Source organism: Ranitomeya imitator, chromosome 5 (genome assembly GCF_032444005.1).
Source record: "Ranitomeya imitator isolate aRanImi1 chromosome 5, aRanImi1.pri, whole genome shotgun sequence".
Lineage (NCBI taxonomy): Eukaryota > Metazoa > Chordata > Amphibia > Anura > Dendrobatidae > Ranitomeya > Ranitomeya imitator.
The window spans coordinates 350,738,700-350,761,601 of record NC_091286.1 but is presented as its reverse complement, the minus strand read 5'-3'; the positions used below and the strand labels follow the sequence as shown (position 1 = coordinate 350,761,601).

The 22,902-nt window shown below is 42.2% G+C and overlaps 1 protein-coding gene across 1 annotated transcript in view; it reads left to right on the top strand.

Moving 5' to 3' along the window:
* Nucleotides 1-834: 834 nt before the first annotated feature.
* LOC138637623 (dynein axonemal heavy chain 5-like) overlaps nucleotides 835-22,902 on the top strand; it is a 569,265-nt gene continuing 547,197 nt past the window's right edge. The window contains exons 1-5 of the mRNA XM_069726456.1: nucleotides 835-1,018; nucleotides 4,365-4,519; nucleotides 7,286-7,531; nucleotides 8,736-8,887; nucleotides 18,572-18,745. Of these exons, the coding sequence (XP_069582557.1) occupies nucleotides 883-1,018; nucleotides 4,365-4,519; nucleotides 7,286-7,531; nucleotides 8,736-8,887; nucleotides 18,572-18,745 (863 nt within the window). The 5' untranslated portion in view covers nucleotides 835-882. The remainder of the gene's footprint in view (nucleotides 1,019-4,364; nucleotides 4,520-7,285; nucleotides 7,532-8,735; nucleotides 8,888-18,571; nucleotides 18,746-22,902) is intronic.

The window sequence follows — 22,902 nt, the reverse complement described above, 5'->3', positions numbered from 1 at the left end:
GCGAACGTCCAGATCCCGTTTTGTGGTGAGTGAGATGTAAGCCCCAACAGGGCAAATGAGCGGGTGCCTGAATACAATGTGAAAGCACCCTTAGGTCGGGATCACAAATGCGAGTAATACGGCCTAGTCTCGCATGTTAATACCCGGCATTGCAATAGCAATACATGCAGCCGCACGCTCCGCTCCTGAATGACGGCGGCAATGCCAGGTATTAACATGCGAGACTCGGCCGTATTTCTCGAATGTGTGATCCCGGCCTTAGGGCTCCTTCTCACTTGCATAAAATACGGCCGAGTCTCGCAGGTTAAAACCCGGCTCTGACGCCAGCACTCCAGAGCAGAGCATGCGGCCGCACAGCAATACATGGAGCTGCACGCTCCGCTCTGGAGTGCCGGCGGCAGAGCCGGGTTTTAACCTGCGAGACTTGGCCGAATTTTACGCAAGTGAGAAAGGGCCCTTTGGGTGAAATCTGCAGGACAGAAAATATACTTTTATTATGATAATTATATATAAAATAAAAACAAGACAAAAAAAAGTAACAATAACAGCAAACCTAATAAATAACAGATTCACTATAAATGATGCCCTGTACTGACCCTCTCACAGGGAGCAGGTAGGGTGGGCAGTAACTTCTCTCATTTTTCGTGAAGCTGCTTCACTTGTATGTGTACCAAGTCCATAGCAAACAGCTAGAGTGGGGAGGTACAAACACAAGTGCCATTGTTCATTTCTCCCCCCAGGAGTTAATAGAAGGGTTACAGCTTCATTGTGTGAACTGTTTACTGTTGGCCTTGACAACAGCCTCAGCTTGACAAGGTGCAGCTCTCTATATAGGAGACTGACTGTGAGGGAGTGTAATATTTGTAGCATTAAAGTAGAGGAATGGACGAGAGACATTGGTGGATAGCAGGAAAAGTGCAGCAAGCAGTGGATAATGCCAGCGAAGAGAGCTCCGCTGCCTTAGAAGCCTTCATCCTGGAAGCTGACCATCTCCAAATTCTCAACAGGTTTCTGCAGGGTCAGTACTCCTCACATCGGGAAGGGTGTATATCTGAGGGAGGATAGGAATAACTGCATCTGGAAGGAAAGAGATAACCTCATTTATTCTTCCACACTGAGACAAATTGGTATTTGCAATGTTACTTGCATTAACCATTGGGGGGCATGAGTAACAAAATGTCTTTTGGGCAGCCTATTACTTAAGAGTCTGAAGAAAGTGAAACATTTTAACCAAGCACGTTTTTTTGGAGTGGAATTCTTATTTGATATGATTGTATAAGAAAATTGGTTTTACCATAGCTTCAACATATTTTTCTGACACAAATGACAAAAATTTGGAAAAACAAACCTTCAGACTTGTGCATTGCTTAGCGATCACCGGTCTTACAAGGTCTTACAAGGTCTTACAGTTTGAGTGAACAATTATGATTTACAACAGTGTTCTCTTGCTAAAAATTTCAAAAATGTTCTAGACTTTAGCAAATTTGTAGAAAATCAGCAGAGGAAAAATATGCAAAAATATCTAATAAATTCTTTAAAGGGTTTTCCAGCCCAACACAAAATCACCAGATTTGGGGTGCCCGAGCCGCATGTACCATGAGGCAAGAGGAGCTTCTCACCTCAGGCCGGTTCTGCAATTTCTAAAAGGTGGCAGCACTTGTCGCAGGGCTTCCATCCGAGACAGTGACAACACATAATTCTGGTCAGCACCCTCCTATCTACGTGCTCCATGGGGGCTAAAACATTTCTGTGACCTTTACCTTTTGGCCCGGCTAGCATAGAGAAGCAATCACTATAGCTTCCTTCCAGCCTCATTGAGAGTCTGCAGGACAGGACATGGCACTCAACCCACAGAGCTTGTTTCATGGATGGAAGTGTGTGCAGAATAGTATTTATTGCAACATTGCCAAAATACATGTGTCTACTACTGCACCGAACCACAAGGGCCTATGTTTGTAGAACGTTAGGTGACGAGGAGGAGATAAGGGCAGATACTGCCCTGGGACAATAGTGATTCCAACAGCAGGGACATCTTCCATCAATTCTGCTGCTCCAAATTTTTTCAACTCTTTGGAAAATTTAGAACTACTGACCTACTGCTCTGTGCCTTGCCCCCACTGTTAGATTGCATTGTGGGAGTAAGGGTACCCCTTCGCCAGATGACACTGTGGATGGTAGATGGAGAACCACTGGTAGACGACACTCTGGGTGCAGGGAACTGTTAAGTAATTAAATTGGGATTACAATTGTGAAGCACTCTATATGTTATTTTAGGGGTTCCTTGGGTGAAAAGTTCTTACTTGAATCTGATCTTGTATGAGGGGGTCCCAACTTAAAGTTAACTTTGTTTTGGGGGAGAATAAGTCGTAACCTTCATGCATTGTGTGTAGCTATTGTAAGCAGACTCCTTGAGTTATTCTGTAAGGGGTATACAAGGGACACTTTTTTGTGATAGATGGAACGCCATTAGTTGATACTATATAGGCAATCGGTGGGCCTCAGCTTATGGATAATTCTGTATGGAGACTGTGTAAGGTTGGAGGGTGGCTTCTACCGTGGGATCCAATTTTCTATCTCTATATTTTTAGGAGTTGCCCCATATCATTCTGTATGGGTTTTTCAAAGGGGAGTAGCTCCAGCTTCCAGCATGATGGTCAGGCTTTTTTGTCCTGAAATCCTCTTCCTACCCAAACCATGGATCATCTGCTCCAGTACAGTAGAAAGGTTTTAGGCAGGTGTGAACAAAATGCTGCAGAGTAAAAATGCTTTCCAAATTAGAGGTGTTATTAGTTTATTTTTGTCGATTAACAACAAGCAAAGTGAATGAACAAAAGAGAAATCTAAATCAAAAGAATATTTAGTGTGAACAAACACTCTTTGGGGTTGTTGCTTTTCTCCAGAAGCCAATCAGATGCCTACTTGATGTCATTGCATGATGGATAAGCTTATTCCTGTATTTTGCAGCATTGAGGACACCTTAATCCTGATAAAATCCCAAACTATATTTGCTGAAATGCAGAATCAAACTTGCAAGGAACCTTCACCAACTTCCCAGTTTCCTGCAGACCTCATTATTGTACTGCTCTTCAACCCTTCAGCGAAAAAACTGCCTTCTGTTACATCCAAATATTTCACATTTTCACTTATGAGATCAGAGTTCCTGCTGCCATTTTTCTGCACATCAGTTCCTATGTTTACATGCATATTTGAGTCACTTGGCCTTGTTTCTATGTCACAGACATAGCAATTCTTCCATTAAGACCACGACTGGCAAGTCTTCACTGAACAATAGATGGGTGTAGCTGGGTCCAAATGGTTACTGTCAGTTATTGCTAAATGCCCTCAGCCTGTTGCTGAGAGGCAGAGTCTCTCAGAAGCAAAGACTGATAGCTCTTAGAAGGTGGAGATCAAAAAAATAAAATCACCTGTCAAAATTTCCTAATTCAGCAAGCGGTTAAACATCAACTTAACAAGTGTTCACAATGGAGTGCACTTTGTACAACTTTGAAGGTCTGTCTACTTTTCGAACACGTGGTGCAGAGATTTTTCATTGAATTTACAGCAGAAAACAAAAATATATTGATAATTCGGCCCCAATATCAGAAGTAGTCTTGAAACATATTTATGCATATGGAGCTACAGGTAGAAAGTAATTGACGGTCTCCTTTAAACAGTCCTATTTAAAATATGGTAGCCATTAAATTGGAACAGAATGTGTTGTAATTGGATGGTGTCATTTTTTAAGACTCAATGACATTTCATACACAAGGATATAATAAAGCATTTGACTCTTTTTTTGACTAAAGTAAGACAATATCAAATAGTAGTCATCTTGTATTAATGGGAACTTGTAACTCGATTCATACTGCCCAAACCACAGGCAGCATGAGTCAGAGCCTGGCTGCAAGATTGCAGTCAGGTAGGTTCTTCTCCGAAACGTTCTGCTGTACCAGGGTAAACATAGTTTGGAGAACCAGCTGGGGACCATAGGCAGAGACTACAGTACACAAGTGCCACGGCTGGCATCTCTCCAGCACCACTCTGTTAATTGTCAACCAACTAGAGCACGGTGAAGAAACGTTGACCAGAGGCAGTGTTGGACTACTCTCTTCTCTTCATATGGTCCCCAGCCTGCTCTTCAAACTATGGTTCTTCTAAATTGTTGGAGAATTTCAGACAAATATGTACCTGTCTGCAATCATGCAGCCAGGCTCTGATTTATGCAGCCCATGGATTGAGTAGTACGAATCAAAAATCTGGAAGTGTTTCCCTTAAAGACCACTACCGTCATTGCTTTCATCTTCTAATCTTGACTATGCAATGCTATCGAGGTGACTGCTAAAATGTAATTTTTTGCTACTCAGATGGAGGTCACCAAGCTATCTTTTTTTTGGTTGAAGCTAGCGACAAAATTAATCCATCTACTTGGAAATTCCAAGTCAAGTCTGATCTCCATAGTTTGGAAAGTGTGAACTTAAAGACATCTTTCCCCACATTACTTTATTTTCTACGCTTTGAGGTGAGTGCAAAGATGATACCTTACAATGTTGTCTCTTAAAAAGTATGGTTAGATGCTAATAACATGCTAAAGAATTGTCCCACTAAATACTTTTGACACCTACTTAGGGGTAAATCCGCTCTGCCCCTATTTATCCCATGAATGGAAGTCCATAGTCCAACATGTAAATGGACTGGTAATGCACATGTGCAGTCACTCCATTCACTGCTATGGGACTTGCAGAAAAGCTACCTAGATTCGCTCCATTAATGTGAATGGAGAAATGGCTGCCCATGCTATTTTCCACTCCATTCACACAAGGGACTTTAGGAACCCTGTTCTTGGGATCAGTGGGGATTCCAACATTCGGACCCCCAGCAATCATATACTTATATCACATATCCTGTGGACAGATGATGAATTCGTTTAGTGAAACAAACTCTTCAAAAGAGATTATTCACACATTCTAAACATTTACGACTTAATCAGAGGGTCAGTTGAAAGGGGTCTCCTAGTTCTATCCTCACATACTCTTGCACCTCTCGTCCTTTATCATGTAGCTGTATGCTGCTACTCCCACTTAGGACTTATTCACACGTCAGTATTTATTCAGTATTTTGCATCATTGTTTGCAAGTCCAAACCAGGAGTGGAACTTACAGAGAAAAATTATAATTGAATGATTGACCCCTGTTCTGTGTTTTGTAGACACTCCTGGTTTTGATATACAAATACTGATGAAATACTGTTAAAAAATGCTGATGTGTGAATAAAGCCTTACCTTGCCTGGTAAATCATGGTCCAAGACATCCCTTCCAACAGATAGGTCCCAGAGCGGTTAACCCCACCTATCATATATTTATAGCTTTAAGGGGTGGTTCGAAAGTAAAACCTATTTTAATCCTAAATGCCTATTTAATGTAATAATCTAATCAATTTTCTAACACACTTTGACATGCAGCATCATCAATGACTCCCGTTTCAGGGGCTAAGTGAGTCCCTGCTCTACTGTGCATGCATCGGTTGTCAATTTTTACGTATGCTCAGCAGATTCTGTCAGTAGAGTCTATCACTCACTACCTTTCCAGTACAGTCATCTCTGCTGTCTTCAATCAATTTGCAATTGTAGAAGTTCTTCGATTTAGATTCTCAGTAGATTCTGCCACAATGCAATTTGTACAGTGATAGTGCCCTCCCTTGCAGAAGTAATGAGCCGGCAACAGAACGCACTGTCAGTGTGCATTGTAAGATTACCCAGCGTTGTGCAAGAAAAGTAGAGACCAGTGCTGGTTGCTGCTCTTCCTGTAATCTTACAACACAAAATGACAGAACTGATGCATTTCTAATGATACATTACCTGTAATGAGAATCTCTGAGCAGGTTTTTGTTATGTATGTAATCTGAGAGCAGTATGATGTAGGGGCAGAGACCCTGATTCCAGTATCACTTACTGGACTGCTTGGTGCAGTGTTGATAGAATCCCTGTATTCTTTGTTGTAGATGTAGCAGTGATTAGAATGCTGTGCTGTATATACCCATGCCTACACTCCTGATTGGCAGCTTCCTGTGTACATTGCATTATCAGCAAGTTGCCAATCAGTGGTGGTGGCAAGGTGAAACAAATTAGCCATATTTGCTTGCATGTGAGACCAAGTCCTCAAGTGATAATCTTCTTCTGATAAAACATTGATTGCGTTGAAACTACAAGAAAAAGACAGGAAGCTGCTCCTGGTGTAGATCAAACTGACTATGTAGTGCAGGTATGCTAGTACCACTCACCTGTAGTGATGGGTGAACCCGAACAGTAAAGTTCAGGGTCTGTACCGGACACCTACTATTCGGGCACATACCCCGAACACGGACATCAACTGACATCAAGCCACAGGTTAGTAATGGAGAGGCATCTATAAGACATATCCATTACTAACCCTATAGTCATATTGTAAATAAAAAACATCCAGAATAAAGTCCTTTATGTTAAATAAAAATCCACCCCGTTTTACAAATGTATTTAAAAATAATAATGTTATACTCGCCTTAAGCCCATTCCACTCATTCCACCTTGTCCCCTGTAAAAAAAAGAAAATAATAAACAATAAAAAATGCTCACCTTATGCCTAATCCCCGATGCCCATGTCCCCTGAAAAAAAATTAAAAATAATAAACAACCATATTCCTTCCCTGTCCAAAGTGCAGCTGATCCATACTGTCTCATGACGATTTGGATGATTAGTAAAGCGGTGACCACCACTATCACCACCAGCCGGCACACACAGACAGGAGAGACAGTGAGAAAGTTCACCAGAGATCATTGCTGAACTCCAGTGAACTTACAGCACCGCTCGCTGCATGAGAATATTGCAAAAACAAAATGACAATTTTGGCCAAATTTCCAATATTTTAACAAATAAACACGAAAAATATTGACCTAAATTTACCACTCGCATAAAGTAACACATGTCACCAAAACCCACCTCAGAATCACTGAGACACATTGAAGCGTTCCACAGTTATCACCTCATAAAGAGACACTGGTCAAAATTGTAAAATGCGGCTGGGTCAGGAAGGTGAAAACAGGCTTCGGAATGAAGGGGTTAACATAAAAATCAGATTCAAACACTTATTCCCTTTTAATGTACTCTGTTACAAGCAAGGTGTTCACAGAAGTTTTGTGCAGTCACAAATTGTTCAGAATTGTTTCGTTATTGGATGGTGCAGAAGGGGTTAAGCCATGTGTGGTAGATTTTGAATAACCTTGAGCTCGGCTATTTTTCTTTATTGTGTTCAGATAAATCATGATGTTGAAGCTGGTTTGATGGAAAAAGACATTCTCTGTGGTGAGATAAAGGAAAACCCAGTGGAGAGTCTTCGATGCTTATTGACTGAATTATACATCCCACTTCTGCGTGCTCAAAAAGACTGGGGATCCTGCAATCAGGAGAACGTGGCTGGTTTTCTTTCAGGCCTAGAGAAATATGTATCATCTATTGACGAAGCAGCCACCGTAACTAATCTAGAAAAACACAATATCACAGTAAGTAAGAACAGCAACCGGAAACCCATCATTTGTCTACTTTTGTTTTAGAGTGATGTACCTATTTATTAGCTAAAGAATAATGTCCAAGACAAAGCCGACCAGCTATATTTGACTATGTGGTCTTAGACTTTTATCCAAGAAGTATCGTTTCTCCTTGCGTAGAGTGACATGATAAGCATGTCGAGGTGGGGAGACTTAAAGCCGCAATGCTCCTCTGGGAAATATGCAAATTGTCTCTTCAGAGAGGAAGAGAACTAGAACTCTAGTGCCACCTATTGGAAGTAGCAATCCTAACAGTCAATGTCGACCCTTTAACGAGCCTTGTCACATGACTTTGAATAATAGCCAAACCAGAAATTTGCAAATTGAGATTCTGGTTTGGATATTATCCTAAGTCATGTGACAAGGCTCGTTAAAGGGTCGACATTGACTGTTAGGATTGCTACTTCCAATAGGTGGCACTAAAGTTCTAGTCCTCTTCCTCTCTGAAGAGACAATTTGCGTCTTAGACTTTTGAAACACATGCATAGAAATCTTTTACAATATATATTCTATAAATTGTTCTGATTTGGATTGTAATATGACATGTTTCTTTCAGAATACAGTATATAGGAGTGTTATATGTTATGCCACAATATTGTTAATAGGAATCTATCACCAGGTTTTCAATAATCCAACTGAGAACAGCATTATTTAGGGGCACAGACGATATATAACTGTCTGGGTCGGGCTGTTTGCTGCAGGTTTGATAAAATCGTTGTTTTATTTGCCACAGATATACCAGTTCTCTAATTCTGAGCTCTGTATTATCCTGCCCACACCACTGATTGACTGTGTATACACTATGCATAGGCAGAAAGCTGCCAATCAGAGGAGGGGGCCTTATACAGGGCTCATGAATATGGAAGACTACATATGGCAGCAGGTTTACTACTCGTGGTGATAATTTGATAAAACTGTGATTTTATAAAAACTACAGCAAGCAGCCCATTAAGTGACACATCACTGGAATTGGGGTCTTGGTCTCTATATTTTGCTTCTCCCAGATTAGGTGGCAGGCAACAAACGGATGACAGATTCCTTTTAAGTAAACAGTATCATTGCTTATGAGATCTCACAGACAGAAAGTTAATTAGTTTTGCTGTCATTTCATCCCAAATGGTTTCATTCCTTGTGACTGGGAACATTTTTGTTGTTGCAGATTTTGAAGAGACCACAGAATATTGTCAGTCCTGACTTTCTACTACAGAGATCTGCTGTATTAGACCCAGAAATAGTCAGTGAAAACGAAGCACTTATTTGTGAGTGGATAAAAACCATTGATCAGGTTTTGATGGAAGCCGTTGATGAAAGGTAATATTGTTTAAGAAGCAAAAATAAAGAACTGAGGAGCGTTTTTCAATTTAGACACATTTTAGTATAATAATACCACCCAGTTTAGAAATATTTGATATGAGCCAGTTTAGGTTAAAACCTAGATGTGCTCTAATAGGGCATATAGTAATAATGTGCTAATATAATCATATCCATCGTTTCCAATACATTACAAGTAGACAGTCAGGCAGACAGAGCAATAACGATCACAGTCACGTACCTGGTTCTTCCTTATCACATGAAAAGACAGCCATCTTTTGGTCTCATCCCTTACACCCTTAGTATTTCAAATCAGTTTTCTTGTTATTTTCTAAAACAGCCATAAAATGGAAATGAAAGAAAGAAAGTCAGAAAAAAAAAATAAAAAGAAAAAAATCCCAAACCATGCTGATTTTCCCCCACATCTTTTCCCCAATATTCCTTCTCCTCCCTACTTGTGGTTCACCTCCCAGACATTACATAGTGGAAGAAAGCCCATTTTGTAGGCCATATCAACTCCACCGTCCCTTTGCCCACCCAGTCCTCTTCCTGTACACAATTATGACTTCCTAAAGATCTCTTGCTTCCATCAATCCAGAGACTTCCTTGGTGTCCATAAAAAAAGTGGGAGTTATCGTCTTATATATAATACTAGCTTGAACCCGTTCTACGCCCGGGTGGCTAACATCTATATTGGTATATGGTCTCTATCCTGGTATGTGCTGCTCCATCCTGCATCCCCATCCTGTCATGAGCTGCTCCATCCTGCGTCCCCATCCTGACATGTGCTGCACCCATCCTGCACCCCCATTCTGACATGTGCTGCTCCCATCCTGCACCCCCATTCTGACATGTGCTGCTCCCATCCTGCATCCCCATCCTGTCATGTGCTGCACCCATCCTGCGCCCCCATCCTGCCATGTGTTGTACCCATCCTGCACCCCCATTCTGACATGTGCTGCTCCCATCCTGCACCCCCATTCTGACATGTGCTGCTCCATCCTGCGTCCCCATCCTGTCATGTGCTGCACCCATCCTGCGCCCCCATCCTGCCATGTGTTGCACCCATCTTGCGCCCCCATTCTGTCATGTGTTGCACCCATCCTGCGCCCCCATTCTGTCATGTGCTGCTTCCATCCTGCGCCCCCATTGTGACATGTGCTGCTCCCATCCTGCGCCTCCATTCTGTCATTTGCTGCTCCCATCCTGTCATGTGCTGCTCCCATCCTGTGCCCCCGTTCTGTCATGTGCTGCTCCCATCCTGTGCCCCTGTTCTGTCATGTGCTGCTCCCATCCTGCGTCCGTTCTGTCATGTGCTGCTGCCATCCTGCACCCCCGTTCTGTCATGTGCTGCTCCCATCCTGCGCCCCCGTTGTGTCATGTGCTGCTCCCATCCTGTGCCCGTTCTGTCATGTGCTGCTCCCATCCTGCACCCGTTTTGTCATGTGCTGCTACCATCGTGCGCCAGTTCTGTCATGTGCTGTTCCCATCCTGCGCCCCCGTTCTGTCATGTGCTGCTCCCATCCTGTGCCCCCGTTCTGTCATGTGCTGCTCCCATCCTGCGCCCCTGTTCTGTCATGTGCTGCTCCCATCCTGTGCCCGTTCTGTCATGTGCTGTTGCCATCCTGCGCCCCCGTTCTGTCATGTGCTGCTCCCATCCTGCGCCCCTGTTCTGTCATGTGCTGCTGCCATCCTGCGCCCCCGTTCTGTCATGTGCTGCTCCCATCCTGCGCCCCCGTTCTGTCATGTGCTGCTCCCACCCTGCGTCCGTTCTGTCATGTGCTGCTGCCATCCTGCGCCCCCGTTCTGTCATGTACTGCTCCCATCTTGCGCCCCCATTCTGTCATGTGCTGCTCCCATCCTGCGCCCGTTCTGTCATGTGCTGCTGCCATCCTGCGCCCGTTCTGTCATGTGCTGCTGCCATCTTGTGCCCCCGTTCTGTCATGTGCTGCTACCATCCTGCGCCCGTTCTGTCATGTGCTGCTGCCATCCTGCGCCTGTTCTGTCATGTGCTGCTGCCATCCTGCGCCCGTTCTGTCATGTGCTGCTGCCATCCTGCGCCCCCGTTCTGTCATGTGCTGCTACCATCCTGCGCCCGTTCTGTCATGTGCTGCTGCCATCCTGCGCCCATTCTGTCATGTGCTGCTCCCATCCTGCGCCACCATTGTATTATATGCCCCCCATAAGATGCTCCATTATATATGCCCCCTATGCTGCTGCCATATATATATGAAAAAAAAAAAACATACTCCCCTATCGTCGCTGGGCGCCGAGTGCTGGGGGCCTGAGCAGGCGGGGACACCGGCGCGCTTTGGGGGTCAGGTGCCGGAGTCACCACTAGCTCAGGCCCCCAGCACTTGCTATACTCACCTGTCTGTCCCGTTCCACCGCTGCGTGCCGCCATCTTCCGGCTCCTCTGGCTGTGACTGTTCAGTCAGATGGCGGCGCCGGCACGCATTAAGCGCGTCATCGCGCCCTCTGATCTGGGAACGTCACAGCAGAGGACCCGGGAGACGGAGCGGCACGCAGCGCTGGAACGGGGGACAGGTGAATATACTCACCCTCCTGGCGGTCCCTGACTCTCCGGTGGAGATCGCGGTGTGCGTTCAGTGTTTACGCATACCGTGATCTCCTGGGAGAGTCACTCTGTGAGGCCCAGACTGCGCCGGCGCTTGCGCAGTCTATAAAGGCTTCGGACAGAGTGACGCTCCCAGCGTTATATTATAGATATAACTCTAACTTTTGCTCAAAACAAATAGCCAACGTGTTTGATTCTCAGCTTTTCCTTGATTTCACTAAATGGCATTCTTGTTCATTGAGTTTTCCTTAGAATAGTCTATAAAATATATGGGCGATTCAGCAAACTCTTTCTCCGGAAAACTGGAGTTGAAAAGTTCCAAAATGTTTGTGAAAAAATGATGTGACTTTTGGCCCTTTCATGCCAGTTTGAAGCAGCTCTGCCAAAATGGGCAAGGCTGGCGAGTAGCTGGGATGGGGTGTGGAATACAGCTAATGTATCAATATGGACGGTAATTTCTGTCATTTACTGGAGTAAACCCTCTGCGAAGGCGCATGAAGGCAGATGCTACTAATAAGATGTGTTTAATACAAGGGGTGTGTGTCTGTTTATGAGCTTGGTGCATCTTACTCTTGCACGCTCCTCAATAAGACTATCATATATCAGAGTTTGATTGCCCCAAACCTTCCTTAGTATTTAATCTCTATCTTTGGGGATATGGTTTTAAAATGTCAAAAGCACCTGTGGGATTTTAGATGCTCACCACACTAGATAAATGCTTGGATGTGTGTAGTTTTCAAAATGGGGTCACTTGGGGGGGGGGGGGGGGGGAGGAGGGTTCTGCTGCTTTGGCAACTCGGATGCTTTTCAAAGGCAACATGACATCCTCAGCCTACAGTGTTAAGGCCAAATGAGCGCTCGAAAAGTCAAACTGCGCTTTGTGGTTTCAAGAGGCTCAACACATGCCTAGATAAATTCCTTTAGGGAGTAGTTTCCAACATGGGGTAACTTGTAGGGGATTCTGTTGTTTTGGCACTTTTGAGGGATCTCCAAACACGATATGATGTCCGTAGTCTATTCCAACCAAATCGCAAAACTCAAAAAGCTAAATTGCACTCCTTCCCTTCTGAGTCCTGCCATGTGACCAAACATTAGTTTCCACCACATATGGGTTATCGATGTACTCAGGAGAAATTGCGCAAAACATTTGGTAGTCCTTTTTATCCTGTTAACTTTGTGGAAGTAAAAATTTTTAGTGAAATAATTTTTCATTATTTTTCGGCCACTTTGCTATTATTCCTGTGAAGTACCTGAAAGGTTAACAAACATCCTGAATACTATGAGGGCTGCCGTTTTTACAAAAGAGGTTTTGTTTAGGGGTTTTCTGACAAATAAGACCCTCAAAGTCACTTTAAAGTGGTCCATAAAAAAAAACAGGATTTGTAAATTTCGTTTGAAAAATTAAAAATTACTCCTAAACTTTTAGCGAAAAAATACGTTAAAGAAATTATACTGATAATTTATTGATTATTTTGTGCAGTATGACTATTTTTTGCTGACATAAAATTTTAAAGTTAAAAAATTGCAAATTTTTAAATATTTTTGTGAAATTTTAGATATTTTCATAAATAAACGCAAATCATATCGACCTAAATTTACTGCTATCATGAAAGTCAATGTGTCATGAAGTAACAGTCTCAGAATCACTGGAATATGTTAATGTTATGTGATTGATTGCCTCACTTGGCTGCAAATAGAGTTAAGGTACCGTCACACTAGACGATATCGCTAGCGATCCGTGACGTTGCAGCGTCCTGGCTAGCGATATCGTCCAGTGTGACAGGCAGCAGCGATCAGGCCCCTGCTGTGCTGTCGCTGGTCGGGGAAGAAAGTCCAGAACTTTGTTTCGTCGCTGGACTCCCTGCAGACATCACTGAATCGGTGTGTATGACACCGATTCAGCGATGTCTTCGCTGGTAACCAGGGTAAACATCGGGTTACTAAGCGCAGGGCCGCGCTTACTAACCCGATGTTTACCCTGGTTACCATCGTTAAAGTAAAAAAAACAAACGCTACATACTTACCTATCGCTGTCTGTCCCCGGCGCTGTGCTTCTCTGCTCTGGCTGTGAGCACAGCGGCCGGAAAGCAGAGCGGTGACGTCACCGCTTTGCTTTCCGGCTGCCCGGCGCTCACAGCCAGAGCAGAGAAGCAAAGCGCCGGGGACAGACAGCGGTAGGTAAGTATGTAGCGTTTGTTTTTTTTTTACTTTAACGATGGTAACCAGGGTAAACATCGGGTTACTAAGCGCGGCCCTGCGCTTAGTTACCCGATGTTTACCCTGGTTACCGGGGACCTCGGGATCGTTGGTCGCTGGAGAGCTGTCTGTGTGACAGCTCTCCAGCGACCAAACAGCGACGCTGCAGCGATCCGGATCGTTGTCGATATCGCTGCAGCGTCGCTTAGTGTGACGGTACCTTTAGACATAGAAACACCATCTCTTTTTGTTGGCAAAACAAACATGGCCTTCCTGTCCTGACGGGGAAAACAAAAACATAATGTATGGCACAGTCCTTGTTACTACGGGAATCCGCCCGCTTTAAGAACAAACAACAAAAGGTTCAACTTCCCTTAACATGACACCACAGCTCCAGAGCTTGCACCTCCAGGCCCACCCCACACTAAATGCTCTAGAAGGTTGGGTATTTATCCTCTGGACTCCTCCTACTCTATAGCTGTTCAATCAACCTAGCACTAAACATGGCTGATTAATCCCTCTCAGCCAGGTACCGACTGAAGCTGAAATTCAGCCCTGGCATTTGAAATCACACAGACCCATGTTGTCCTCCTCCCCATGTACCAAATGGGATATATTACTAATATTACCCTGGATGAAGGAAAGGAAGATTTTCTACAAGACCAATATTTCTAATGATACCCGTGGCCTGCTGGGGTAAGTGATGGAGTCAGTGACTTTGTGCTCCATCACAACTCTTAACAGTATTGGAATCTTGAGAACACCGATTCTGTTAACAACGTAGCAGACAAGGCAGCCCATGACCAGACAGGCCCTCCTGGCATTTGCCAGAATTGCCAGATGGCCAGTCTGGCCCTGCTCTCAGCACATGGTTTGCTGGAGCTTATGCTAGATTGCTATCACTGGAGCTAACGCCCTTAGTGAAACTTACCTTCCCTCCAGTACTTTGCCAGTGACTTTGTCTCAGTTATTACTACATAAAGTGACATTGGTCGGACTTGAAAAATTTGGCATGGTTAAGAAGGTGAAAGCAAGCTACGGAGTGAAGGGGTTAAAGAGAATCTGGAAATGGGGTTCATCTGAAAGCCTACATCTTTGGACAGTGCAGGTTTCTTCTTTGTAGAGAAGAAAGACAAGTATCTGAGGCCATGCATAGACTATAAGGATCTGTATAATCTCTCACTAAAAGCTGTTATTTATTGTCACTCATCTCTGAGCTGCTTGATAGGTTTAAGGATGCTACAATCTTCATCAAATTAGATCTATGTAAAGCTTATAACCAAATAGGGCACTTTTTTCCTCTGTCCGTAAAAAAAATTGATGTGTCCATGACTGTTTTGAAACTGGAGAGACCTGTACAGATTTTTATGATGACATTTTGATCACCTTTATACAGTTCACACTGAAGACAGCTAATTTCTTGATATAGGATTTAAGATCTGTAGATATGTGTCATTTATTATATCTTAATGATCCATTTTGGTCATCTAATGCATCTGTAAAAACAGTTGTCTATCCATGATTTTTAAGAAGGTGTCCAGAAAAAAAAAAAAGAAAAAAGTTTCCAACACTGTCAAACAGAAGACTACATTCTACGTGATGATCATTATGAATATCTTGTCATACCTTTTGGATTACGCAATGCATCGGCTGTGTTCCAGCACTTCGTTAACAAAAATTTTATGATGTCCTTTACCAGTATGTCTTAGTCTATCTACAAATTGCCTCTTCAGAGAGGAAGAGGACTAGAACTCTAGTGCCGCCTATTGGAAGTAGCAATCCTAAAAGTCAATATCGACCCTTTAACCATCCTTGTCACATGAACTAGGATAAAAGCCAAACCAGAATCTCAATTTGAAGACACAGTGTTTTAGGATATTGCCCCTCATCAGTGCAAAGTATGAAATCTGATTTGGCTAGGTGAGAGGCTTAAGACTGATATCTAAGGGGTAACGTTTTTACTTGTGGAGTGACAAATCAGGCTTGCTTTGTCATAGTGAGGATGCCATGCATGCTCCTTTGGGAAATTAAATTTGCAAATTGCCTCTTCAGAGAGCAAGAGGACTAGAACTCTAGTGCCACCTATTGAATGTAGCAATCCTGAAGGTCAATATCAACCCTTTAACGAGCCTTGCCATTTGACATAGGATAAAAGTCTTAGTCTATCTGAGACCTTGACTCACATCCTCATGTCCGCTACATTTTTAAGAGATTGTATCAAAACGCTTTCCTTTACCAGCTGGAAAATGTCTCTTTTAGCATAATGAACTGCCGTTTCTCTGTTACTTCACCTCTTCTGGAGGTCTGCTTATGGAGATTGTTTAAGCTATTCTTGATTGGCCATAATTCGGTTTTAAAGCTCTCCAAAGAGTTGTAAGCTTTGCTAACCAATACTCCCAAGTCTTGGATAACAACAGTTATCCAAGACGATAGTTTGGAGAACCCCTCCATGTTCAGTCTGCACCACCTATAGCGAGAGTGCACGTCTTACCCTTTACTACAATACTCCCAAGTGGTTGTTCCTTCTACAGCCCTCACTTGGAAGTGCAGTAATTATACATCATTGTAAGACATACAGAGGCTCTGAAGTGAATTAAGAAATGAAACCACAGAGACGTTACCTCATTCTGAAAGCTACCCAACTCAAAGTCATTATGAAGGGGTATGGTGGGCATTTTAACCTCACAGATGTTTTCCGGAAACCAATGCACAGCTAAGGCTAGGGTCACATTGCGTTATGTGACCCCGTTTAACGGACTACGTTACACCGCGGCATAACGCGGTGTAACGTAGTCTGTTAATGCCGCCATTACTGTCTATGGCGAACGCATCGCTAGCGCACGCCCACATTGGGCATGCACTAACGATGTGCTGTTATTTGAGTGACGGACCGTGAACGCTGCTTGCAGCGTTCGCGGTCCGTTCATCGCTAGCGCAGATCGGGGATCTGCGCTAGCGGGATCGGCTAACGCGATCCCTTTTGGGACATTGCATTAGCGCAGTCCGTAGCGCTATGTGCTAAACGGACTGCCCTAATGCAATGTGACCCTAGCCTAACAGTGCAAAGTAAAAACTGCATTTTTTTCCCACAGATATGCCATTTCAGTGCCAAATATGTTTTGCTAGGCTTGTGTCATTGGAGATACACATCCCTTAATTTATAGAGTAGGTTCTCCTGGTAACAGTAATACCATCTGTGTGAACATAAAAGGCTGCTTTTGCTTGGAAGGGAGGTTTTCCATTGGGTTTTGGAGTGCGGATTTTGTTGACTTGTTCTTGAGCGAAATGGTAATTTTTTGCATATTCTTAAGTTGCTATTACAGTGAAAATATATATCATATCCAAATATGGATGCAACATGTAGTGAAGGGAATCATGACCCCAACAAAATTAAATATAGGGCTTGGGAACTCCTAAATTATACATGATATCTATAGAACTGTGGAGTATATGAACCCCCAATAAAATAGACAAAGAAAGTATATAAAAAAGTATAACCACTTTATTAAATGTCCCCAAAAATATTAACAACACATATAACATAAAGTAGCAAAATGGTTGGTGGGGAGGGCTCAAAGATAGACAGTTAAACACCTACTGTAATTGGACCAATAGAATAAGTATGTAAAACTAAACTACTGATAAATTCATCAGAGTATATCTCTCCACAAGACTATACAGGGTATATGCCTCAGTTTTAACTTTGTACAAACAATCACCCATGCATATCTACTATATAATTGTCTAAGGGTCACTTCCGTCTTTCTGTCCTTCTGTCTTTCTGTCTGTCACGGATATTAATTGGTCACGGCCTCTGTCTGTCATGGAATCCAAGTCGCTGATTGGTCTTTGCAGCTGCCTGTCATGGCTGCTGTGACCAATCAGCGACAGCCACAGTCCGATTAGTCCCTCCCTACTCCCCTGCAGTCGGTGCCCGCTCCATACTCCCCGCAGTCACCACTCACACAGGGTTAATGCCAGCTGTAACGGACCGCATTATGCCGCGGGTAACTCACTCCGTTACCACCGCTATTAACTCTGTGTGACCAAGTTTTTACTATTGATGCTGCCTATGCAGCGTCAATAGTAAAAAGGTCTAATGTTAAAAATAATAAAAAAAATTAAAAATCATCATATACTCACCCTCCGGCGCCTTTCCTGCTCTTCGCGACGTTCCGGTGCTATGGATGGTATACGACAAGGACCTTCCATGACGTCACGGTCATGTGACAGCGACGTCATCACAGGTCCTGCGCGTCTGCGCGAGAAGGACCTTCCATAACGTCACGGTCATGTGACCGCGACGTCATCACAGGTCCTGCACGCCTGCGCGAGAAGGACCTGCCATGACATCACTTTCATGTGACCGCGACGTCATCACACCCTGGGACCGGAACCTGGTGACAGAACTACAAGGGGCCCTTGGATCGGAAGGTGAGTATATGTTTATTTTTATTTTTTTAACCTGTGGCATACGTGGCTGGGCAATATACTACGTGGCTGGGCAATATACTATGTAGCTGGGCAATATACTACGTGACTGGCCAATATACTACCTGGCTGGGCAATATACTACGTGCCTCTGTGCTGTATACTACGTCACTGGGCAATATACTACGTAACTGTGTGCAATTGTCCATCTTTGAGCCCTCACCATCAACCATTTTGCTACTTTATGTTATATGTGTTTCTGATGACATTTAATAAAATTGTTCTACTTTTTTATATATATTTTCTTTGTACATGTATGGATATCCGTATAACATTCAGCAGACACTGAACGATAGTTTGTTCTGAGAAATAATATTTTTTTCCCTTAAATTATTAAATAACAAAATATATGTTGGGTTATTTTATCTCATGCTTTTTTTTTACTGTCATACTAACATTTTGTTTCTTTTTTCCTTCAGAGTACTTGATATAACCACATCACCCCTGACTGAACTTGAGCGTTGGCACCACAGACAGAAAATTTTAGGTTTAATAACTGAACAATTACGAGGAAAAGAGTGTAAATCTGTGATTGGTATTATGATCTCAACAAAATCGCGTCTTCTAAAAAGATGGAAAGCCATTGATATCAGGTTAGGATATTTTGCTATAAAATTCTTAAGATGTCATTTAAAAGCATATGTATTTATATAGTGACATAGATGACCAGTTTTTTATGTTTTTGGTATAATATATATATATATTTATTTATATATATTTATATATATATATATATAAGTACTACCGTGTATACGCGATTATAAGCCGACCTGAGTATAAGCTATGACCCCTAATTTTGCCACAAAAAAACCTGGGAAAACTTAATGACTCGAGTATAAGCCTAGGGTGGGAAATGCAGCAGCTACTGGTGAATTTGAAAAATAAAAATAGATACCAACAAAAGTAAAATTAATTGAGACATCAGTAGGTTAAGTGTTATTCAATATCCATATTGAATCAGGAGCCCCATATAATGCTCCATACAAAATACACCCCATATAATGCTCCATAAAGTTTATGATGGGCCCATAAGATGCTTCATACAAAAATATGCCCCATATAATGCTGCACAAATGTTGATTATGACCCCATAAGATGCTCCATAGAAACATTTGCCCCATACAATGCTGCATAAAGGTTGATTATGGCCCCATAAGATGCTCCATAGAAAATGTGCCCCATATAATACTGCTTAACCCCTTCATGATATACACCAAAACTTCCATATTAAATAATCTTAAATGGAAACATGAAGAGATCCCACAAATGATGCAAATAAAATACAACTTTTATTATACCACATTAAAAACAATTAAAAAAAGCAAAAATACCGTATAGTGGAAACCGAACAGGAAAAACCGGTGAACAAATATAAACCGGTATTATAAGCTGGCAGCAATCATATCTCATGACATAAACTCTGGCACAAAGTATATATAGTATTCCAACATAAATAAATGTCAGGATTTCAATCAATACCGCCCATATCCTAATACATAGCAAAGTATCAATACAAATTTACTCAGCCATGGAGGGGGTAGCAAGGAAAATTCCTAAGCCTAATGTGTGCCCACAAAGCTACACTCTAGATATAATAAAGTCATGTAAGCCAGCCTAACAAATAGAAGTAAATCGTGCTTACCGCATCTCATCTATACATCCGTTCGGCGTCCACTCACCCCGACGTACGTTTCGCCACCTGCTTCTTCCGGGGGCGTGTCAGGGTGAGCGGTAGCCGGGCTTAAATATAATGCTCCACCAATCGGGAGATAATAGGCGGGTAGAGTCCAGCGCAGCCGTAGTGTCCGCATTGCGCCTATGCCCACCCCCTCTAATGGACACTTCCCTGGCAACGCTCAATGGCACGCAAGCACTAAGCCTGCGTGTCATAATAAGAACGCCCAGCGAAGATCCGGGAGGTCTGGGAACAAGCGCATGCGCAAAGGCTCGCTGGCAGAACTTTATAAGTCTATATCACACACGGAGGATGGAAGAAAAATGCCTGGACAGACAAGTAAAGTGCTTATTATAAACAATACACCCAGTGAAGAAAAAGAGAAAAGCCTAATGATATATGGATGTGCACGTGATGTTTATTGAAATAAATATAAAGTGTCCATAATAAATGCCAACATCACATAAAAGTGAATGGTCACTGAACAGAATGACCACATAAACATATATATCTATATATTCTACCTCATAAAATATATTAAATGAGTATAGAAAAACAATACAAATTTACCCACACATATAAGATGAAAAAGATGAAAAAAATGAAAAAAATAAAAATAAAAAATAAATAATAATCAATAAACCCTATAAATACGCTAACACAGACACCTAATGACCATAATATCTGTATATATACTACCCCCTCCATAGTGAATACCATATTTTATCACAATAATATTTTATGTTAAATGCCACATAACCACCTAGTGGTGAGTATAGATTATTTATCGCATGAACACCTAATCAGTCCTACATAATAGTGAACACCATATTTTATCACAATAATATTTCAAATATTTTATGTTAAAAACCACACATAGTTGTGGGTATGGATTATTCCTTGCAAGAATACCTAATCAGACATACATAATAGTGAATACAAAATGCAAATATTCATTATAAATTACATAACAACAATATAAATATACAAAACATAGTATAAATACAGCGTCCACAAATTTATGACATTACACTAATATAAATAATTCTGTCCAAAAAATGTCCATCTCCAGAAAATTCAAATCCTTCCGTGGCAACGATGGTATTGACAACAACCTCTCCCACCATATGTAAGGAATACTAGAATGAAAAAACAAATGTTAAAATCAACATAAAAACACAAATATAAAATACAACCGGACACCTCCCACCCAATAAAAAGAAGCACCTGTTATTTATAAGAATGCTGAAAATCCCATTGTCTCATTGAGACCAAATGGTCTAATTGTCCTCAGACGGTATATCCAACGGCATTCAAGTCTAGCCAAATTTTTGCCTACGTCACCACCCCGTGAACCCAGATCCACTTGATCTATGGCCTTGATCCTGAGACCACGAGGAATACAATCATGGTATTTCTTAAAATGACGAGCTAATGTTTTTAATATTGTATCATCAGTGACATTTTTAGCCTTTTCAATGTCCAAAATGTGCTCTCTAACGCGGATTTTAAGTTCCCGTGTGGTAAGGCCTATATAGACCTTACCACAGGGACATTCGGCATGGTATATAACCGCCCTCGAGACACATGTCAGATGTTTACGGATCTCATACACTCTTGACCCATCAAAGTTTTTAAAGGTTTTCCCTTTTATCAAGTTGGCACACGCCTTACACAGACCGCACGGGAAAAACCCCTTTACCAAAGGACGAGATGTACTACTTTTTTTAGGATCATAATGACTGTGGACCAAAAGATCCTTGAGGTTAGCGGAACGTCTGGCCACACATTGAGGAGTCACAGGCAAAACCTGTTTCAAAATAGAATCTGATAAAAGAACCTCCCAATGTTTTTGGATAATTCCAACCAATGGTTGCCATTGGGAATTATAGGTTGATATAAATCTTACCTGTTTATCATCCTCATTTTTCGGTTTCGCATAATTTCCATATAGCAGTTCATTTCTAGGCGTCCGTTTTGCTCTATTGTAACCCCTCCGTATCATCTTCTTGCTGTATCCTCTCTCCATGAATCTAGCCGACAGATCCGTACATTGTCTCTCAAAAGATTCATTATCTGAGCAAATTTTCTTCATTCTCAGGAATTGACCTATCGGAATTCCCCGAATTGTATTCATAGGATGTGCAGAATCCGCTCTAAGATAAGAATTAGTGGCGGTAGGCTTTCTGTAAACGTCTGTTTTTACACGTCCATTAATGGAAACATCAATCCATATGTCCAAAAAATCCAGGCTCCTACCGGATTTAAAAGTGAGATGTATATTTTGGTCATTATTATTAAGTTTCTCCATCAAACATCCAAGTTCCTCCTCTGGGCCTTCCCACACAAATAGGACGTCATCAATATATCGCATCCAATTATGGACCTGCTTTATCTCGATGATGTCCTCCTCCATAAAGATTTTACGCTCCCAGGCGCCCAAAAATAAATTGGCATATGAAGGGGCACAAGATGCCCCCATAGCCGTACCTTGGCATTGAAGATAAATCTTTCCATTAAAGATGAAGGTGTTGTGCCTTAAAACGAAGTCCAGTAGGATCATAATCAAGTCCACCAAGTGGTTATCCATATTACTCTCCCTCAGAAACCATGACGTGGCCTTCAGGCCATCCTCGTGCCTGATTGACGTGTACAAGGATTCCACGTCCGCTGTTACGAGTAACATATTCTTCTCCATTTCCAACTCATCAATACGCTGTAACACCTGGTTGGTATCCCTAACAAAGGACGGAAGAGAAGATACAATGGGTTTCAAAAAATAGTCGATGACCTCTGAAATCACCTCACACAATCCCCCATTTCCGGCCACAATTGGTCGCCCAGGGGGATCAATTGGGTCTTTATGTACCTTTGGAATAAGGTAAAAGGTACATAACCTTGGATGTAAATCCCGGATCTTCTCAAAAAAGGTTTTCGTTATAAGACCATCCTCCAAAGCCTTACCCAGAATATCCACCAGAATCTGATGAAAAGAGGATAACGGATTATATGTTAACCTTCGATAACACCTGGTGTCTTCTAACAATCTGTATGCTTGTCTTTCATACATGTCTA